This window comes from Carcharodon carcharias, chromosome 9, assembly GCF_017639515.1.
Source record: "Carcharodon carcharias isolate sCarCar2 chromosome 9, sCarCar2.pri, whole genome shotgun sequence".
In the NCBI taxonomy this organism is placed as follows: domain Eukaryota; kingdom Metazoa; phylum Chordata; class Chondrichthyes; order Lamniformes; family Lamnidae; genus Carcharodon; species Carcharodon carcharias.
This window is the reverse complement of record NC_054475.1, coordinates 67,518,244-67,535,752: the sequence shown is the minus strand read 5'-3', so window position 1 is coordinate 67,535,752 and position 17,509 is coordinate 67,518,244. Positions and strand designations below refer to the sequence as shown.

The following is a 17,509-nucleotide window of genomic DNA, read 5'->3' as shown; positions in this document are numbered from 1 at the left end:
TGGCCTTCATTCCAGCCCTTGAGTTAAAAAAGAGAAGTGTCAGTATAGAGTCTTGGTAAGGCTCCATCTGGGATATTGTGTTCACTTCTGCACATCGACGCTCCCTAACAGCACTATGGGTGTACCTGCACTACGTGGACTGCAGCGGTTCAAGAAGGCAGCTCACCACCACCACCTCAACCGTTAAGGTTGGGCAACAAATCTTGGCTTTGCCAATGGCGCCCACATCTTATGATGAGATGTTCCTTGATGCTAGTTCTACCACTTAACACGCTGTCCTACAGGATTCCCCTGCACTCAGCTTCTAAGCTTTTATTGTCAAAATTGTAGATGTGCCCTTATAGTTACATGACCAGGGTCCTCACTCCCAACAGTCTGAAATAGATTGGGGCAGTAGATCTAGATGTATGTCCAGTGATTAAGGAACCACTGCATTCATTTCTTTACTGACTTTTTTTTCTCCTCTTTGACTCATAGGTCTGGTCTCTCTTTGACCTAATCCGTTACTCGGTGGGTGTCTGTAATCAAATTGCTTCCCACCTTCACATTAACATCTTCAAGATCAGCCCCCCTTCCTCGCCAGTCAACTCCCAGGAGCAGAACCATCACAAGTGACTTAAGCCATTGTGCTCAACAAGAAAACTCCAGCACACGACTGAGGGAATGTACATAGAAAAATATGGAATTGGGAGAAAAAGTGAACAAGTTATTAATTTATGGTTCGATCATTGTGTGCACTTTTTTGTTTTGTTTAAGCTTCAGTTTCTGAATGAAGCCTAACACTCCTAAACTAGCTGACTGTGATGGGAAGGACTGACTCACCCCTGCATGCACCCCTGTAACACTGGCAGCTCAGGAACCAACATGATGTGCATCTATTCTTTATGGACCTGAACGAAAATAAGCAGCACTGTTGTGTGTTGTCTTTTCTTCAACCCTTTTGATCTGATAGAATTGTTGACTGTCCACAGGCCTGTTACAGTGCTTGAGGTTTGCTAATGAGCTTAATGGAAGTTCCTGCAACTTAAACTACCTTGAAAAAAAACAGATGAGCCATATTGCAGGTGAGAACTGCAGAGAAGAAATATTTTGTGCCAATCTGGAACCTTGCAGGCAGTAACTATGAGCTGGGTGGGCTGTAGGAAAGGGAACGACAAAAAGCCTTTAACAACTTAATACAGTCATCTTAAAATTTAAAGGATGTAAGTGTGGTACTAGCACCTGTGGTGCCCATGGATTATAAAAGGTTTTGCAATGCTCTTTTTGGGAGTATATGGCCCAATTACACCAGTGAAGCTGTCTTTGAGATGCTGCTGTTAATGTTCAAACTGTACAGGGGTGGGTAATTAAAGGGAAGGGCCTAATTTGGGCTGAACTGGCACTTTAAGGAGCAGAATTTGTGTAACGTTTCCACTTTGTTCACTGCTTTATTTGCTACATTCTTCCACAATCTTGTGTCCATTTTAACAAAAATAGTGCTTTCAGTTTCAAAATTGGTGTCTTGGGGATCCAGTAATCCTATAACCCCGTCACTCCTGCCTCATAGATTTGTTATTCCAAAGGTCAGCCCACACTTCCCTAACTAGTAATCTGAACCCATAGCACCTTTCTGTTTCTAACCTAGTGTTGCCATTAAAGGAATGAATTTGTAACATTCACTGAGGAGCTTGCACTGAGCAATCTTCACCTTTTGGGAAATTCTTCAAATATATCAGATTCTCTCCTCATTCCTTAAAGTATGTGTATCCCCTTGACCAGTGTTGGTTAAACATCACTGAAAGATGCAATGACCAATTTTCTGCCAGTGGAAATTGAGCAGGCATCTGTAGGATCATTCTTCACAGGTGTGCCAGAACAAAGGATCTTTACTCTGTGGGGGGTAATACATCACAGTACCCCTTTGTTAAGAAGTGATCCTGCATGATGATGGGGACTGCTGTTCACCTCTTGTGTTGCAGGAAGCACTTTATCCATCTGAACTTGGGTCTTGTAAGCCTTTACCTCATAGATGGATGTAATCAAACCTAAAAGTGTCCAAATGTCGATATGATGGCAGTTATGCAGATACCAATGCTGTGTATCTGAGTTACAGTGCTTTCTGACACATGCTTGTCTGGCATGAAGATGAGTGATGACAAGCTGACGCTAAAGCCTGCGGAGAGATTCCAGGTCAGCACAAGCTTTTCCAATCAGCAATAGGAGGAGGCAATAGAAAAGGCTTCAACGATTGAAGTGGTAAAAGCTTCATTTTCGTTGGCTGTCTACTGAAGGTGAGAAACAACGTGCAGCTCCCACCACCTTGGTGGTAACTTGGGGTTTGCTTAACTCCTTCACACTTGCTAATGAAGTGCGATCAGTTCCTATGCCAGGTGTCTGAGATGGCTTTGTGCTGTTGTACGCCAACATTGCTGCCTGTAGTTCTAAATCTTGGTGCACAGCAAACATGTTTTCAGCAGCATTCATGAAGTACTGATTTTTTTTTTGTGTGGAGCCGAAGCTTACAGGTTTGGTATACTGGCACTATCAGAAGAAGCTGTGGGTTGGTGCCTATACCAGCACCAATCTTTGCCTGTGGTTCTATAGCGTGGAGGAAAGGTGCAATAAAGTTAACCTGCTCTGTACACGCTGCCTATGTTAGGAGCTTTGCCATATACCTGCTCTTGTTCCCATGTATCAGGACAAGGAAAACTGGCAATAATTAGGATCAAAAGCACCTCTCAGCTAAACATGTCACTTTGTTACTACTTTCTTTTGATACCAGGGAGCGAGCCTTGCTTTAGCTAGAAAATGTAACCTCCTGTGATTTTCATCCAGTAACTGTGGAGAACAACAAGCTTCTCCCTGATTTCCCTGTGGGCATTGATCCACCAGAGTTTCAACTTGTCCATTAAATACCTTGAGTTTAAAAGAAATGGTGGTTTTCTTTCTCAATTATTTTGATCGTGTATTTGCAAAGCATATACTTTGGCTTATTGAAGAGCTTTTTTCTGAGTATATACTGCTCCCAGTGTTGTGAGTGGTACAGGGCTGTGGCTGATTAATAGTACAGGGGTGGGGACAGCCATGTTCAGATTATCCATCACTGCATTGGCCCTTAGACTCTGAAGTGATCTTGAGATTAAATGACTTAAGGCATCTTTGGCCTCTAAGAATTTGTTATAATTGGAATTGGCATCTCCATAGGATATATTTCACTGTGGTAAAAGGTGCTAGGCATGCAGCCAGTTCACATCAGTGAAAATACCCAAACTTTGCAAGAATCTGACAACAGTGAACTTTCCATGGCACCATTTACAATGGGTTGTTGCCTTGGAATAGCATTAAACAGTTGCCACATAAGTATTATGACTGCATTCCTGACAGTATTTTGTAAACCCTGTGTGCAATGTGCAGGGCTGTCCTGTATTATCAAAGATATGGATGGGATAGGAGAGAGATGAATCTCGAATACAACACTGAAGTGTTCACTTTTTAATTAGTTGTTAGTGGTGAGGCTGCAGTCCTAACATCACAAACCCAGCCACAGCCCGGTGTCTCACTTTACTGCCAGATGATTTATAAAATGAACCAAAGCATTTCTCTCACTTATCCCTTTTTCTTGGAATTAACTATTTCTGCACAAAGTAATGTAACTGGAAGAATCTAATGAAGTGTTATTCAACAGGAATGATCCAATGACATGTTGTATAACAGGTCCCCCAATGCACCAGCCCCATTTACTTGGAGCAACTGGATATAATGGAAAATTAATTTGTTTTTGCAGAAATCTGGTTTGTTTTGTGAACATACAGATGGTTCTCACCTAATTTTGCCTTTGTGTCACTGATGAGCCTCTTGATTTTACTCATGCTTAATTGTAATTTTCTGTTCTTTCTAAATAAAAATAAATACCAAGTGCTGGTGTAAATAAAGATTGCTTTATTCATGGTAAGTGTGCGTTGTGGTCAAATTCTATAGTGCCCATCACCCAATCTAATATAAAATTTGTTGCCACCCCCCTAACTTGCCCATAAACACTCAGCGTCTCTAACTCTGGGCTTAAGTATCTTGCCCATAAACACTCAGCTTCTCTAAGTCTGGGCTTAAGTCCATTTCTTTAGTGCCTAGCACTGTGACTATCTTCTGGTGTCCTGTCACCACCACTGCAACCCCCCACCCATCCCCAAATCCTCAGCAAGCTACCAAGAATGAGGATGAAACCCAACTGGAATCTGTCACCCTGCCCTGACCTTGCTTCAAGGTGGCCTCAGTCCCATATTACATGGTGAAATCTTAATGTTCTCAGTGCAGCTGGCTGATAAATGTGACTTTGCCAGCATTGCTTACATAACAAGCCGTATATACACTGAAGTGAACAAAGTCAAACAGATTCCAGCAACATCTTGTTGGTGTAGCGCTTTATGGGATTTAAAAAAGTCTAATGTTGAGACAATCTCAGTGATTTCAGTCTAACAAGAAACCTCGGCCAAAGTTATCCGTTTGTGATTCTTCATCAGACAGTGGCAAAAACACAAGCATCCATTATGTTGCATCAACAATGTGGATGAAATGCTGATGAATTTTAACATGCTCACACTGGAGTGGAAAGGTTCAAAAACAGCTCTGGTGAAAACCACAGGCTTTAATTGTGTTCCATCAGTCAATCAAGCTAGTATTACCATGAATCATGTCCTAAGGTAATCTTTGAACATAAAAACCATGTCGAACATCAAGTTCCCTGCAGGAGTTTTTATGCATGTCATGACAACGATTGGATGGATTAGGAAACGGTGAAATTGTGAATCAATGTGTGGAATGTGCCTACATTAAGGGTGCAGCTTATTAGTGTGGGACATGTTCATATCCCATATAACCAATGAGATCAAGAAGTGCCTGCAAAGAAATAACATCCACATTGCAGTTATATGGGGGTGGGTCTAATGTTGGTAGCTCAACCTTTAGGTGGGTGTCTGAACAAGCCATTAAAGGATCATGTTTGTGCCAAATGGATTAAGTTCATCAAATCATGGGATGCTATTACGGCACAAAATGGCATCAAATTGTTTAAAAAAATGCAGAATATCCAATTTAATGGATGGAGTGGAAGATGATTCTGAAACTGAAAGCTCTAAATTTAATCAAATAAGATCCTTACGAAGATGCCAAAGTGACTCTGGATGAACTCTGAATTCTTCGTGGCCGATGCTAAAACTGATTAATTTGATGTCTTTAAAAGGTTATGATTGTGGTTCCAACTATCCTTGTAAAATTATTTCATTAAATAAAATGTCTCATGTTGATTTACTTAGAATTACCAGTGTTATTTTTTTCCCCACATTTCAAAATGGCAGCCACCTACACACTCCCTAGTGGTTCACATTTTAGCTTATAGGTTGTCTACTGCTTTGGAAGCATTTTTTTGAAGCTTCACAGGTTGACTTATAAGCAATCTATGGTAAATGTATACAACAGTAATTATGCAGAGGGAGAGTGAAGATAGAATTATCTAAATTGGTTAAATTGAGTTTGTTTTATTCTGGTTAACAATTTCACCAACACAATGGGCAAGCACTGAAAAGCTAAATCTTTGATACAATAACATGAAAGCAGTTTTAAAACTAACCATTTTAAAATCGCAACTATAAACTCAGTTACTGCTGAACGCAATCGGTTGTTTTAGTTGAATGGCTTCCATGCAGCGTGGAAGGTTGTATCCACTGAATGACATCACATAAGCATGGATTGTAGGGACTTCCGCACTGAGGCCATTTCCTGCTGTTGCTGGGTGGTGGAGCAGAAAAAGCATGTAACTAATCAACAGGAAAACAAACTGCCTGTTAAAAGACTCCAAACTATGTTTTCTCTGAAAGGACTGACCCAACTGTTTGTACACACCTCTTACATCAACTGGATTTAGATTAGCTGCCTTGATGTTGTAAGGACAGTTTAAGTGCACGTCTCATGTTTGCTAGTGAAAGATGTCATCGAATCTGCAGAAGTTTTGGTGCTCAACATTCTACATGTACAACTTGCTCATGCTAATTTGACCATTGTGCATGTGGGAGTACTGGTGCTTTAACCCAGCTGAGAAGTCACGCCACAACAGCTGGAAATCTCACACACACACACACACACACACCAATGCTGGATCTGCACACTGTCACAGGTGGGGCAGGTAGCATTTGATGTTTGAAATGGTTGACACCTTCGTGGATGTTTCTTCAGTTTGGGCAGTCTCGAGCAAGAGATTCCCACAAATTGGTGGGGGGTGTTGCACTTTTTTCAGGGATGTTTAAAGGCCGACCCTTAAACTATTCCTCTGCCCTCCTGGTAACGGCTTGCCGTGACAAAGCTTGGTAAAACTGGGGTAAGGCAAGGCACCAACACACTTTTCCATCTTCCTGTCATGTAGAGATATTAATGTATATAATGTTATTGGAATTTTTTTTAAATAGAGGTTTAGTCTGTGTCTGAATGTGTGTGTGTTAATTGGATTAAAGCCAGCTAGTCTGGATGTTTTGATGTATAGTACTTTTGAGATGTAGACAGTAAGGTAAAGGGTGTATTTGTATTTTGTTGAATAGATCATTCAAAGATTGGGGGTGAAATCTTGCACCTAGTCAGGAGACACCAAGCAATGTTTATATTACTAATAAAATTGGTACGATATAATGAGAATTTACATTCAAAGAGAAAGGCTGGGTATAACAGAAAGGAGTTTTTTGTGTACAGGACAGAGGCATGTAAGATCTAAGCCTGTAAGCCAACAACTGCCTGCAAAGGATCCAAATTGAAAGGAATCTCATTTTGAATTCATAACGCAAAAATGCTTTGCCTGGTGTTTGTTTAAGTCTACTGTTTATTGTTGCCTTAGTGGAGATTAATTTGGGAATTTTTAAAAAGTTATGATAGTAATGTGTATGTGTTAAATTTGTTAATAAATGTTTCATTTAGTTTGATTATAAATACCTCTCGAGAACTGGTGATCTTATTCCTGAATTTAGAGCTGCAACTCAAAACATACCAATTGAAAATAGGTTATGACAGTTGTTTAAAGTTTTCCTCTGGGATTTTAAATAACTCATTTAAAAACTGCTGTGTCATAACACTTCCTTGTCATAACACCACTCCATCTCCATGGAGTTCCCTGCTGGAGTGGAGCTACTCTACAGGACAAGCGGGAAACTATCAACCTACACCTCCATCCCAGAACTGAGATCATCCCAATCTCTGTCACTGAGCTGTAGTATGCTGATGACGCTTGCATATGCACACACACAGGTCAAACTATCGTTGATGCACTCTGAGGCGTATGAAAGAATGGACCTTAGGCTAAACATCCGGAAGACAAAGGTCCTCTACCAGCCTGCTCCCACTTCACAACACTGCCTCCTGACTATCAAGATCCACAGCGGACCACTGGACAATGTGGATCATTTCTCATAACTTGGGAGCATCCTCTCAGTGAGGGCAGATATCGATGATGATACTCAGCATCACCTCCAGTGTGCCAGCGCAGCCTTTGGCTGTCTAAGGAAAAGAGTGTTTGATGACAAAGACCTCAAACCCGGCAACAAGCTCATGGTCTACAGAGCTGTAGTGCTACCTGCCCTCCTGTATCAGTCAAAAACATGGACAATGTAAGCTGACACCTTAACTCCTGAAAAAATTGACTGCACCGTCTAATCAACTGTCATAAGCAAACTTGGTTCTACAGCTCTCCATTCCTTCATCCAAATCCTTTATATAGTGAAAAGCTGAGGTCCAGAGCCAATCCCTGGGAGACATCACTAGTCATAAACTGGCAAGATGAGAACATACCCATCATTCCAATTCTGTCTCCTACATCCTAACTAATTCCCTGTCCAAGCCAATAGGTTGCCACCAATCCCATGTGCTCTTATTTTTGTTAGTAGTGTCTTAAGTGGATCCTTGTTGAACGCTTTCTGGATGCAGATATAAATAACATTCCTGGTAACTCCCTTAGTTATCTCCCCAGTTCCTTAAGCATGACTTTTACAAACATATGTTGGCTCTCTCCATCAGCTCATATTTATCTAAATGCTCAGTCACTGTGTCCCTAACAGAACATTCTGGTAACTTCCCTACAACTGCTAATTGGCCTGTAGTTTCCTCCTTTCTCTCTCTGACCCGTCTTAAATAATGGAGTGACAATAGCAATTTTCCAATCAAAGAGGACAATTCCTGAATTAACAGTTTTGGAAGATCATGGCTAACACATCAACAATTTCCACATATTTTAATACTATTCCTTTGCGTTAGTTCCTGTCCTTGATTTATATTTTTGCTTTCCCTATATCTCTGCTATTTCATCCTCAGCATCTATCGTGAAGACTGATAAAATCTGCCATTTCCTGCTTTTCAATTACAATATCACCTGCTTCTGTCATTAAGGGCCCACAGTATCCTTAACCACCCTATTTCTAATATACTTGTAAACATCTTCGGTATTGTCTTTGATATCCCTCATGAGCATTTTCTTATTGCTTTTTGAGACTTCTACCATTTATTTCTGTGTTTCTCTCTAACCCTTTGCTGTTCTTTATCTCTCCCAGTCTACAGGATCTCTGTTGTTCTTTGCTTTTGTATGAACTCTTTCTTTTAGGTTCATACCATCTCTCACTTCTCTTGCTGACCAAGGTTGCTTAACAACACAAGTGGAGCTTTTGTCCTTCAGAGTTACGGACAGATCTCGTATTCTACTAAGTATTTTTTTGAACATTGCCCACTCAAACATGAAACATGTCATGAACAGGTACAGAAAATAATCAGAAAGGCTAATGGAATGCTGGCCTTTATATCTAGAGGACTAGAATACAAGGGGGTAGACGTCATGCTTCAGCTTTACAAGGCCCTGGTTAGACCACACCTGGAACCCTGTGAGCATGGGCACCACATCTTAGGAAGGATTTACTGGCCTTGGGGGAAGTGCAATGTAGTTTACCAGAATGATGCCAGGATTTCAAGGTGGGATTGCACAAACTAAGATTTTGTACCTGGAATTTAGAAGGTTAAGGGATGATTTGATGGAAGTTTCCAATATATCAAGGGGAACAAAGAGAGAGAAACTATTTCCACTGGTTGGGGAGTCTAAGACTAGAGGGCTTTTTCTAAAAATTAGAGCCAGACTTTTCAGGGGTACCACCTTCTCAAGGGCAATTAGGGATGGGCAATAAATGCTGGCCCAGCCAGCAAAGCCCACACCCCGTGAATGAATAAAAAAGAAAATTAGGTAAAACTTCTACACACAAAGAGTGAAAAAGTTTGGAACTCTCACAAATGACAATTAACACTCAATCAATTGTTAATTTTAAATCTGGGATTAATATATTTTTGTTAATCAAAGGTATTTAGGAATATGTGGTATAGGTGGGTTTATGGAGTTAGGTGGCAGATCAGCCATGATCTTATTCAATGGTAAGCAGGCTCAAAGGTGAAATGGCTTATGTTCACAGTTCATATGTAGTTTCAAGTTAGTAGTTCTGTCCAGTCTATTGTGGTCAATTCCTGCCTCATCCCTCCAAAATCAGCCTTGCCTAAATTTAAAACCTTGGTTCGTGATTCACCCTTCTTCCTCTCAAAATGTATATTGAATTCAATCTTATTAATATGGCTGTTTCATCCTTTCCATTTCCCTGCAGTATTTATCTCCCAATCATGTCCAGTTGTCGCCAAATCTCTGGGATGGCCACAACATTACACACTTTAAGCTGAATTTATGCTTCTAATTTAGTTGTTTTATTCCACATGCTACCTGCAATAAAAAGAAAGGCCTGCTACAAGAACATCCCAAAGTATTTAACAGCCAATGGAATACTTTAAAGAAAACATTTCATGATTCTCAACAAAAGTATATTCCACTGAAAAGAAAAATTCTACGAGAAGGATGAACCGTCTGTGGCTACTCTTTATTCTTTCATGAGATGTGGACATCACTGGCGAGATCAGCATTTGCTGCCCATTTCTAATTGCTCTGGAACTGAGTGGATTGCTAGACCATTTCAGAGGGCAATTAAGAGTCAACCACATTACTGTGGGTCTGCAGTCACATTGTAGGCCAGACCAAGTAAGGATGGCAGATTTTCTTCTCTAAAGGACATTAGTAAACCAGATAGACTTTTAACAACAATCAATGTTAGTGTTATGTTCCAGATGAATCTAAATTCCACTAGCTACCATGATGGGTGGGATCTGAACCCCAGAGTTATGGCTTGGGCCTCTGGATTACAAGTCAAATGACATTACTACAATGCACTATCTCCCCCATCTCCAAGGAAGTTGAGGATGCTAAATACTGGGAAACTTATGGGACTAAAGGCTGACAAGTGCCCTGAACCTGATGGCCTGCATCCTAGGCTCTGAAAAGAAGTGGATGCTATCTTCCAAAATTCCCTGGTTTCTGGAAAGGTCCCAGGGGTTTGGAAAATTGCAGTCACTATTCCAGAAAGGAGGGAGACAGAAAGCAGGAAAGTGTAAGCCAATTAGTCCAACATCTGTCATTGGGAAAATGCTGGAATCTAATATTAAGGAAGCAGGACATTTAGAAAATCATAATTAAGCAAAGTACAAGGTTTTGTGAAAGGGGCATTGCGTTGACAAATTTATTAGAGTTCTTTGAGTATGTAACAAGCAGAGTGGATAAAGGGGAACCAGTAGGTATTGTGTATTCTGATTTCCAAAAGGCATTTGATAAGATGACACATAAAAGGATACTGCACAAGATAATAACTCATAGTACTGGAGATAATATATTTATATGGATCAAAGACTGGCTAATAAACAGGAAACAAAGAAAATTCTGAAAAAACTCAGCAGGTCTAATAGCATCTGTGGAGAAAAATAACAGATTTAACATTTCGAGTGCAATGTGCAACGAGACCTGGGTGTCCTTGTATACCAGTCGCTGAAGTTAAGCATGCAGGTGCAGCAGGCGGTAAAGAAAGCAAATGGTATGTTGGCCTTCATAGCCAGAGAATTCGAGTACAGGAACATGGATGTCTTGCTGCAATTGTACAGGGCCTTGGTGATACTACACCTGGAATATTGTGTGCAATTTTGCTCTCCTTATCTGAGGAAGGATATACTTGCTATAGAGGGAGTGCAACGAAGGTTTATCCGACTGATTCCTGGGATGGCGGGACTGACATATGAGTAGAGATTGAGTCGATTAGGACTATATTCGCCAGAGTTTAGAAGAATGAGGGGGGATCTCATAGAAACCTATAAAATTCTAACAGTACTAGACAGGGTAGATGCAGGAAGGATGTTCCCAATGGTGGGGGAGTCCAGAACCAGGGGTCACAGTCTGAGGATAATGGGTAGACTATTTAGGACTGAGATGAGGAGAAATTTCTTCACCCAGAGAGTGGTGAGCCTGTGGAATTCGTTACCACAGAAAGTAGTTGAGACCAAAACATTGCATGTTTTCAAGAAGGAGTTAGATAGAGCTCTTGGGGTGAAAGGGATCAAAGGGTATGGGGAGAAAGCGGGAGCAGGCTATTGAGTTGGATGATCAGCCATGATCATGACGAATGGCAGGGCAAGCTCGAAGGGCTGAATGGCCTACTCCTGCTCCTAGTTTCTATGAGTCCTTATGACTTCTTCAGAGCTGAAGAGAAGTAAAATGTAATGATATTTATACTGTTTAAAGAGGGTGGAGCAAGTGAAGCTGGATAGAAGACCAGTGATAGGTGGAGGCAAAGGAGAGATTGCCAGAGAAGTCATGGACATAACACAAAGGGGTGTTAATGGGGTGTTAAGTGATACTGGCTAAAGGAGGTGCTAGTGGTGGCATTAAGGTCAGACAGCAGAATGTGATAATGGCAGGACAAGGGTAAGCACTCTGGAAAGAACAACATGAACGAGTGACAGATGGCCCTAGTGGGGATGGAGTGGAACAGGAAACAGAATCAGGATAAATGGGTCATTTTCAGGTTGGCAAACTTTAATTAGTGGAGTGCCGCAGGGTTCAGTGGTGCAGCTTCAACTATTTAGCAATGACTTGGATGAAGGGATAAAGTGCATTGTTGCCAAATTTGATTAGGATGCAAAGATAGGTAGGAAAGCAAGTTGTGAAGATACAAAGAGTCTGCAAAGAGATATAGATAGTTCAAGTGATTGGGCAAAAAATTGGCAGATGGAGTATAATGTGAGGAAATGTGAGGTTATCCACTTTGGACGGAAGAATAGAAAAGCAGAATATTATTTAAATGGAGAAACAGCAGAATGCTACAATACAGAAGGATCTGATTGTCCTTGCACATGAATCACAAAAAGTTAGCATGCAGGTATAGCAAGTAATTAGAAAGGCAAATGGAATGTTGGTCTTTATTGCAAGGGGGATAGAATATAAAGTAGGGAAGTCTTGTTAAAACTGTACAAGGCATTGGTGAAACTGCACCTGGAGAACTTTGATCACCTTGTTTAAGGAGGGATATCTTAGCATTGGAAGCAGTTCATAGAATTTTCACTAGGCTAATTCCTGGGATAAAGGAGTTGTCTTAAGAGGAAAGGTTAAGCAGGTTGGGCCTATACTCAAATGGAGTTGAGAAGAATGAAAAGAGATCTTATTGAAACACATTAAAATCACCCATGGTTATTGCCATGCCTTTCTTACATGCTCCCAGTATTTCCTGGTTTATACTGTGCCTTCCTGCTGAACTACTGTTTGGGGACCTATAGACTACTCCCACCAGGGACTTCTTTCCCTTGCTATTTCTTATTTCTACCTAGACTAATTCTACATCTTGCTCTCCAGTGTCTATATCATTCCTCACTATAGCACTGATCTCTTCCTTCACTAACAAAGCTACACCACCTCCTTTTCCTTCCTGGTTATCCTTCCGAAACACTGAGTACCCTTGGATATTCAACTCCCAAACCTGTTCTTCCTGTAACCACATCCCAGTAATCACCACCAAATCATATCTATTTATCTCTGTGCTGTTAACTCATTAGTTTTATTCTGAATGCTACGCGCATTCAGATACAAAGCTTTTAAGTTTGCCCTTTTGTCAATTTTCCCTACTCTTATATGATTCTTTGGTGCAATATGGCGTTCACACACTCTGTCCCTTCCTTTCACTTTTGGTAACAATCAGCCTCGTCATTAACCTGCACTCTTACCCTCTCCTTAAACTTTGATTTTTTATATTTTCTCCCCCCCCAACTATTTAGTTTAAAGCCCTATCTACAACCCTAGTTATGTGATTTGCCAGGATACTGGTCCCAGCCTGATTCAAGTGCAGACCATCCGAACAGAATAGCTCCCTCTTTCCCCAGTGCTGGTGCCAATGTCCCATGAATTCGAACCCATTTTTACCACACCAATCTTTCAGCCACGAATTTACCTCTTTAAACTTATTGACCCTGTGCCAATTAGCTTGTGGCTCAGGTAGAAATCCGGAGATTATTACGTTTTTGGTTCTGCTTTTTAATTTAGCCCCTAGCTGCTCGTATTCCCTCAGCAGAACCACTTTCCTCATTCTACCTATATCATTGGTACCTACGTGGACCACGACAACTGGATCTTTCCCCTCACACTCCAAGTTCCTCTGCAGCCCAGATGAGATATCCTTAACCCTGGCACCTGGTAGGCAACACAGCCTTCGGGACTCTTGATCCTAGTTACAGAGAACAGTATCTATTCCCCTAACTATACTATCCCTGATTACATCTACATTTCTCTTTTCTCCCCCCACTTGAATGGCTCCCTATACCACGGTGCTATGGTCAGTTTGTTTATCCTCCCTACAGTCCCCGCTCTTGTCCACACAGGGAGCAAGAATCTTGAACCTGTTGGATAAGGGCAAAGGCTGAGACTCCTGCTGTACTACTTCCTGGATCCCTCTACCTGCTCACTCATAGTCACACCCTCCTGTCCCTGACCACTGGCCGAATTTAAGGTAGTTAATCCAACGGGTGTGACTGTCTCCTGAAACACAGCGTCCAGGTAACTCTCCCCCTCCCTGATGTGTCAGTGTCCAAAGCTCAGACTCTAGCTCATCAACTCTGAGCCGGAGTTCCTTGAGCAACCAACATTTACTACAGATATGGTCACTAGGAACCACAATGGGGTCCACCAGCTCCAAAATCATGCAGCTACAACACATTGCCTTGCCCTGCATCTCTATTTTATTTAATTAGTTTTTCAATTTTTTAAATTTATTTCTGGTCTTTAGTTTATCAATCTGTAAAATATTTCTCCTATTTACCTTTAATCTGAAAGCAAGTTAGAATAGAGATTCAAAATACACTTTTTTAAAATCAACTGGAACTCACTCACTCTGTTGAGTTGAAGCTGAGGTGTTAGGCCTCCAATCCTGGCCCCCAATAGTCACCTTTAAGTTTCTCTGGGAGGGAGGGCGGGGTGCTTGACTGGGTAGATGCTGACAGAATCCTTGTTGTGGTATTTAGAACTAGCGGATACAGTTTAAAAATAAGAAGCCTCCCATTTAAGTCAGAAATGAAGAGGAATTTCTTCTCTCAGAGGGTCATTAATTTTTGTAATTTTCTACCCCGGAGAGCAGTGGAGGCTGGGTCATTGAATATATTCAAGACTGAGCCATGATCTTACTGAATGGTGAAGCAGACTAGAGGGATGAAATGGACTACTCCTGCTCCTATTTCTTATGTTCTGAAGTCAGCCACTATTAGTATGTAGGAAATGTGGTCACCAATTTGCGTAAAGCAAACTTCCACAAACAGCAATGTGATAATGAACTGTTTTAGTGATGTTGATTGAAAGAAAAATACTGGTTAGGACTTTATTCTTTCATGGGACATGGGCATCACTGGCAAGGCCAGTGTTTGATGCCCATCTCTGATTGCCCTTAAACTGAGGGAAGTTAAGAGTCAACCACATTGCTGTGAGTCTGGAGTCACATGTAGGCCAGCCAGGTAAGGAAAGGATGGCAGATTTTCTTCCCTAAAGGGATACTACAACAATCAATGATCATAGTCACCATTACTGAGACTAGCTTTATATTCCAGATTTATTAACTGAATTCAAATTTCACCAGCTGACGTGGTGGGATTTGAACCCATGTCCCCAGAGCATTAGCCTGGGCCTCTGGATTACTAGTTCTGTCGAAGGGTCATGAGGACTCGAAACGTCAACTCTTTTCTTCTCCGCCGATGCTGCCAGACCTGCTGAGTTTTTCCAGGTAATTCTGTTTTTGCTCTGGATTACTAGTCCAGCGACGTTAACACTACACCACCTTCTCCCCCCAAGACTCTGGTGAGAACTTCACTTTTCTTTAATACCATAGATCTTTTACATCTGCCTGAAAGGACTCAGTTTAACATCTGAGCTGAAGGACAGTACTCCCTCAGTACTGCACTGGGATGTCAGCCTTGACTGTTATGCTCAAGTCCTTGACAGGGACTTGAACCCACAGTCTTCTGACTCAAAGTCTACCAAAGGCTAGGATGCTACCAACTGAATCACATTGACATCTCATTTAGAATTTTAGTTGACTGGATATATCACATCATCTGGTTGCATGCTGCAGGTTGACAAGATCACAGAATGATTACAGCACAGAATGAGGCCATTCGGCCCACCATGTCTATTCTGGCTCTCTGAAGGAGAAATTCACTTACTGCCACTCCTCTGCTTTCTCCCTGCAGCACTGCATATTCTTCCTTTTCAGATAACAATCCAATTCCCTCTTGAATGCCTTGACTGAACCTGCATCCACCACACTCTCAGGAAGTACAGCCCAGATCCTAACCACTTGCTGCATGAAGGGAGTTTTTCCTCATGCTACCATTGTTTCTTTTGCCAATTACCTTAAACCTGTACCGTCTCATTCTTGATCTTTCCACCAATAGGTACAGTTTCTCCCTATTGACTCTGTCCAGACCCCTCATCATTTTGAATGCCTCTATCAAATCTCCTCTCAACCATCTTTTCACCAAGGAAAACAATCCCAACTTCTCCAATCTATCTACGTAATTGAAGTTCCTCATCCCTGGAACCATTCCCATTAATCTTTTCTGCAATCTCTCTAATGTCTTCATATCTTTCCTAAATTGTGATGCCCAGAACTGGATGCAATACTCCAGCAGAGGCCGAATCAATGTTCTTTACAAAATTAACATAACACCCCTGCTTTTGCACTAGTCCCCTATTAATAAAGCCTAGGATGTTCTATGCTTTATTAAGCACTCTCTCAACCTATCCTGCCATCTTCAATGATTTGTGCACATATATACCCAGGTCCCTCTGCTCCTGCACCACCTTTAGAATTGCACCCTTTATTTTATATTGTCTCTCCCTGTTCTTCACGTCAAAATGAATCACATCACATTTCCTTACATTAAATTTCATCTGCCACTTGTCCACCCATTCCACCAACCTGTCTATGCCCTTTCAAAGTTGTACACTTTCCTCCTCACAGCTTGCAATTCTTCCAAATTTTGTTTCGTCTGCAAATTTTGAAATTGTGCTCTGTACACCAAGGTCCAGTTCATTAATATAAATCAGGAAGTGCAGGGATCCTAACATCGATCCCTGGGGAGCTCCACTGTAAACCTTCTTCTAGTTCAAAAAAAGTCCATTAACCATCACTTTCTGTTTTCTGTCACTCCTTCAATTACATATCCGTGTTGCAACTGTCCCATCCATTCTGAGCTAATGTTGCTCTCAAGGCTGTTGTCTAACACTCAAATGTCCTTTGGAAGCACATGTACACCACATCAACAGCATCATCCTCATCAGCCCTCTGTCATTTCATCAAAAAACTCCAACAAGTTAGTTAAACACAACTTGCCCCTAACAAATTCATGATGGCTTTCATCAATTAACCTGCATTTGCCCAGCATGTTGTAGTTGGAATATAAAATGAGCCGAGCAAGCAGGCAGTATCATAGAATAAAATGGAACCACAGACACGTTCCAGCACAGAAGGCTATCCAGCCCATCGTGTCTGTGCTGGCTTTTCTAAGGAGCAATTAATGTACTGCCACTCCCCTGCTTTTTCCCACGTCCCTGCACATTCTTTTTCAAATATTTAGAAAATTTAGAAAATGTAGAAAAATAGCACAGAAGGAGGCCACTCCATTCACCATGTCTGCACCGGCCGAGAAACGAGCCACCCAGCCTAATCTCATTTTCCAGCTACTCTGCTCCGTAGCCTTGGAGTTTACAGCACTTGAGGTGCATATCCAGACGCCTTTTAAGTGAGCTGAGGGTTTCTGCTTCTACTACCCTATCAGGCAGTGAGTTCCAGGCCACTACCACTCTCAGGGTGAAAAGATTTTTCTTCATCTCCCCCTCAATTCTTCTACCAAACACCATGCTTGAGATGAGTGCGAGCAGTTAATCCAAATTTTCACAACATGACATATTAAATCTTCTCTTATAAGGACATTTTCTGATGCAAGACTGGATATTACTGGCACAAAATGTCAAAGACAGATGCAATCAACCATCATTGAATCACAGAAATTTATGGCACAGAAAGTAACCAATCAGTCTATCATGTCTATATTAACCGAAAAAAAA

The 17,509-nt window shown here is 41.3% G+C and overlaps 2 protein-coding genes across 5 annotated transcripts in view; one reads left to right on the top strand and one right to left on the bottom strand.

Moving 5' to 3' along the window:
* The window catches only part of LOC121281756 (choline/ethanolaminephosphotransferase 1-like), a 47,511-nt gene extending 43,614 nt beyond the window's left edge, over positions 1-3,897 (top strand). For all 4 annotated transcript variants that reach the window (XM_041194708.1, XM_041194707.1, XM_041194704.1 and 1 more), the window contains one exon: positions 478-3,897. In XM_041194708.1, the coding sequence (XP_041050642.1) occupies positions 478-615 (138 nt within the window). In that variant the 3' untranslated portion in view covers positions 616-3,897. The remainder of the gene's footprint in view (positions 1-477) is intronic.
* A 1,600-nt stretch (positions 3,898-5,497) lies between these two features.
* sycp3 (synaptonemal complex protein 3) overlaps positions 5,498-17,509 on the bottom strand; it is a 131,529-nt gene continuing 119,517 nt past the window's right edge. The window contains exon 9 of the mRNA XM_041195958.1: positions 5,498-5,760. Within this exon, the coding sequence (XP_041051892.1) occupies positions 5,707-5,760 (54 nt within the window). The 3' untranslated portion in view covers positions 5,498-5,706. The remainder of the gene's footprint in view (positions 5,761-17,509) is intronic.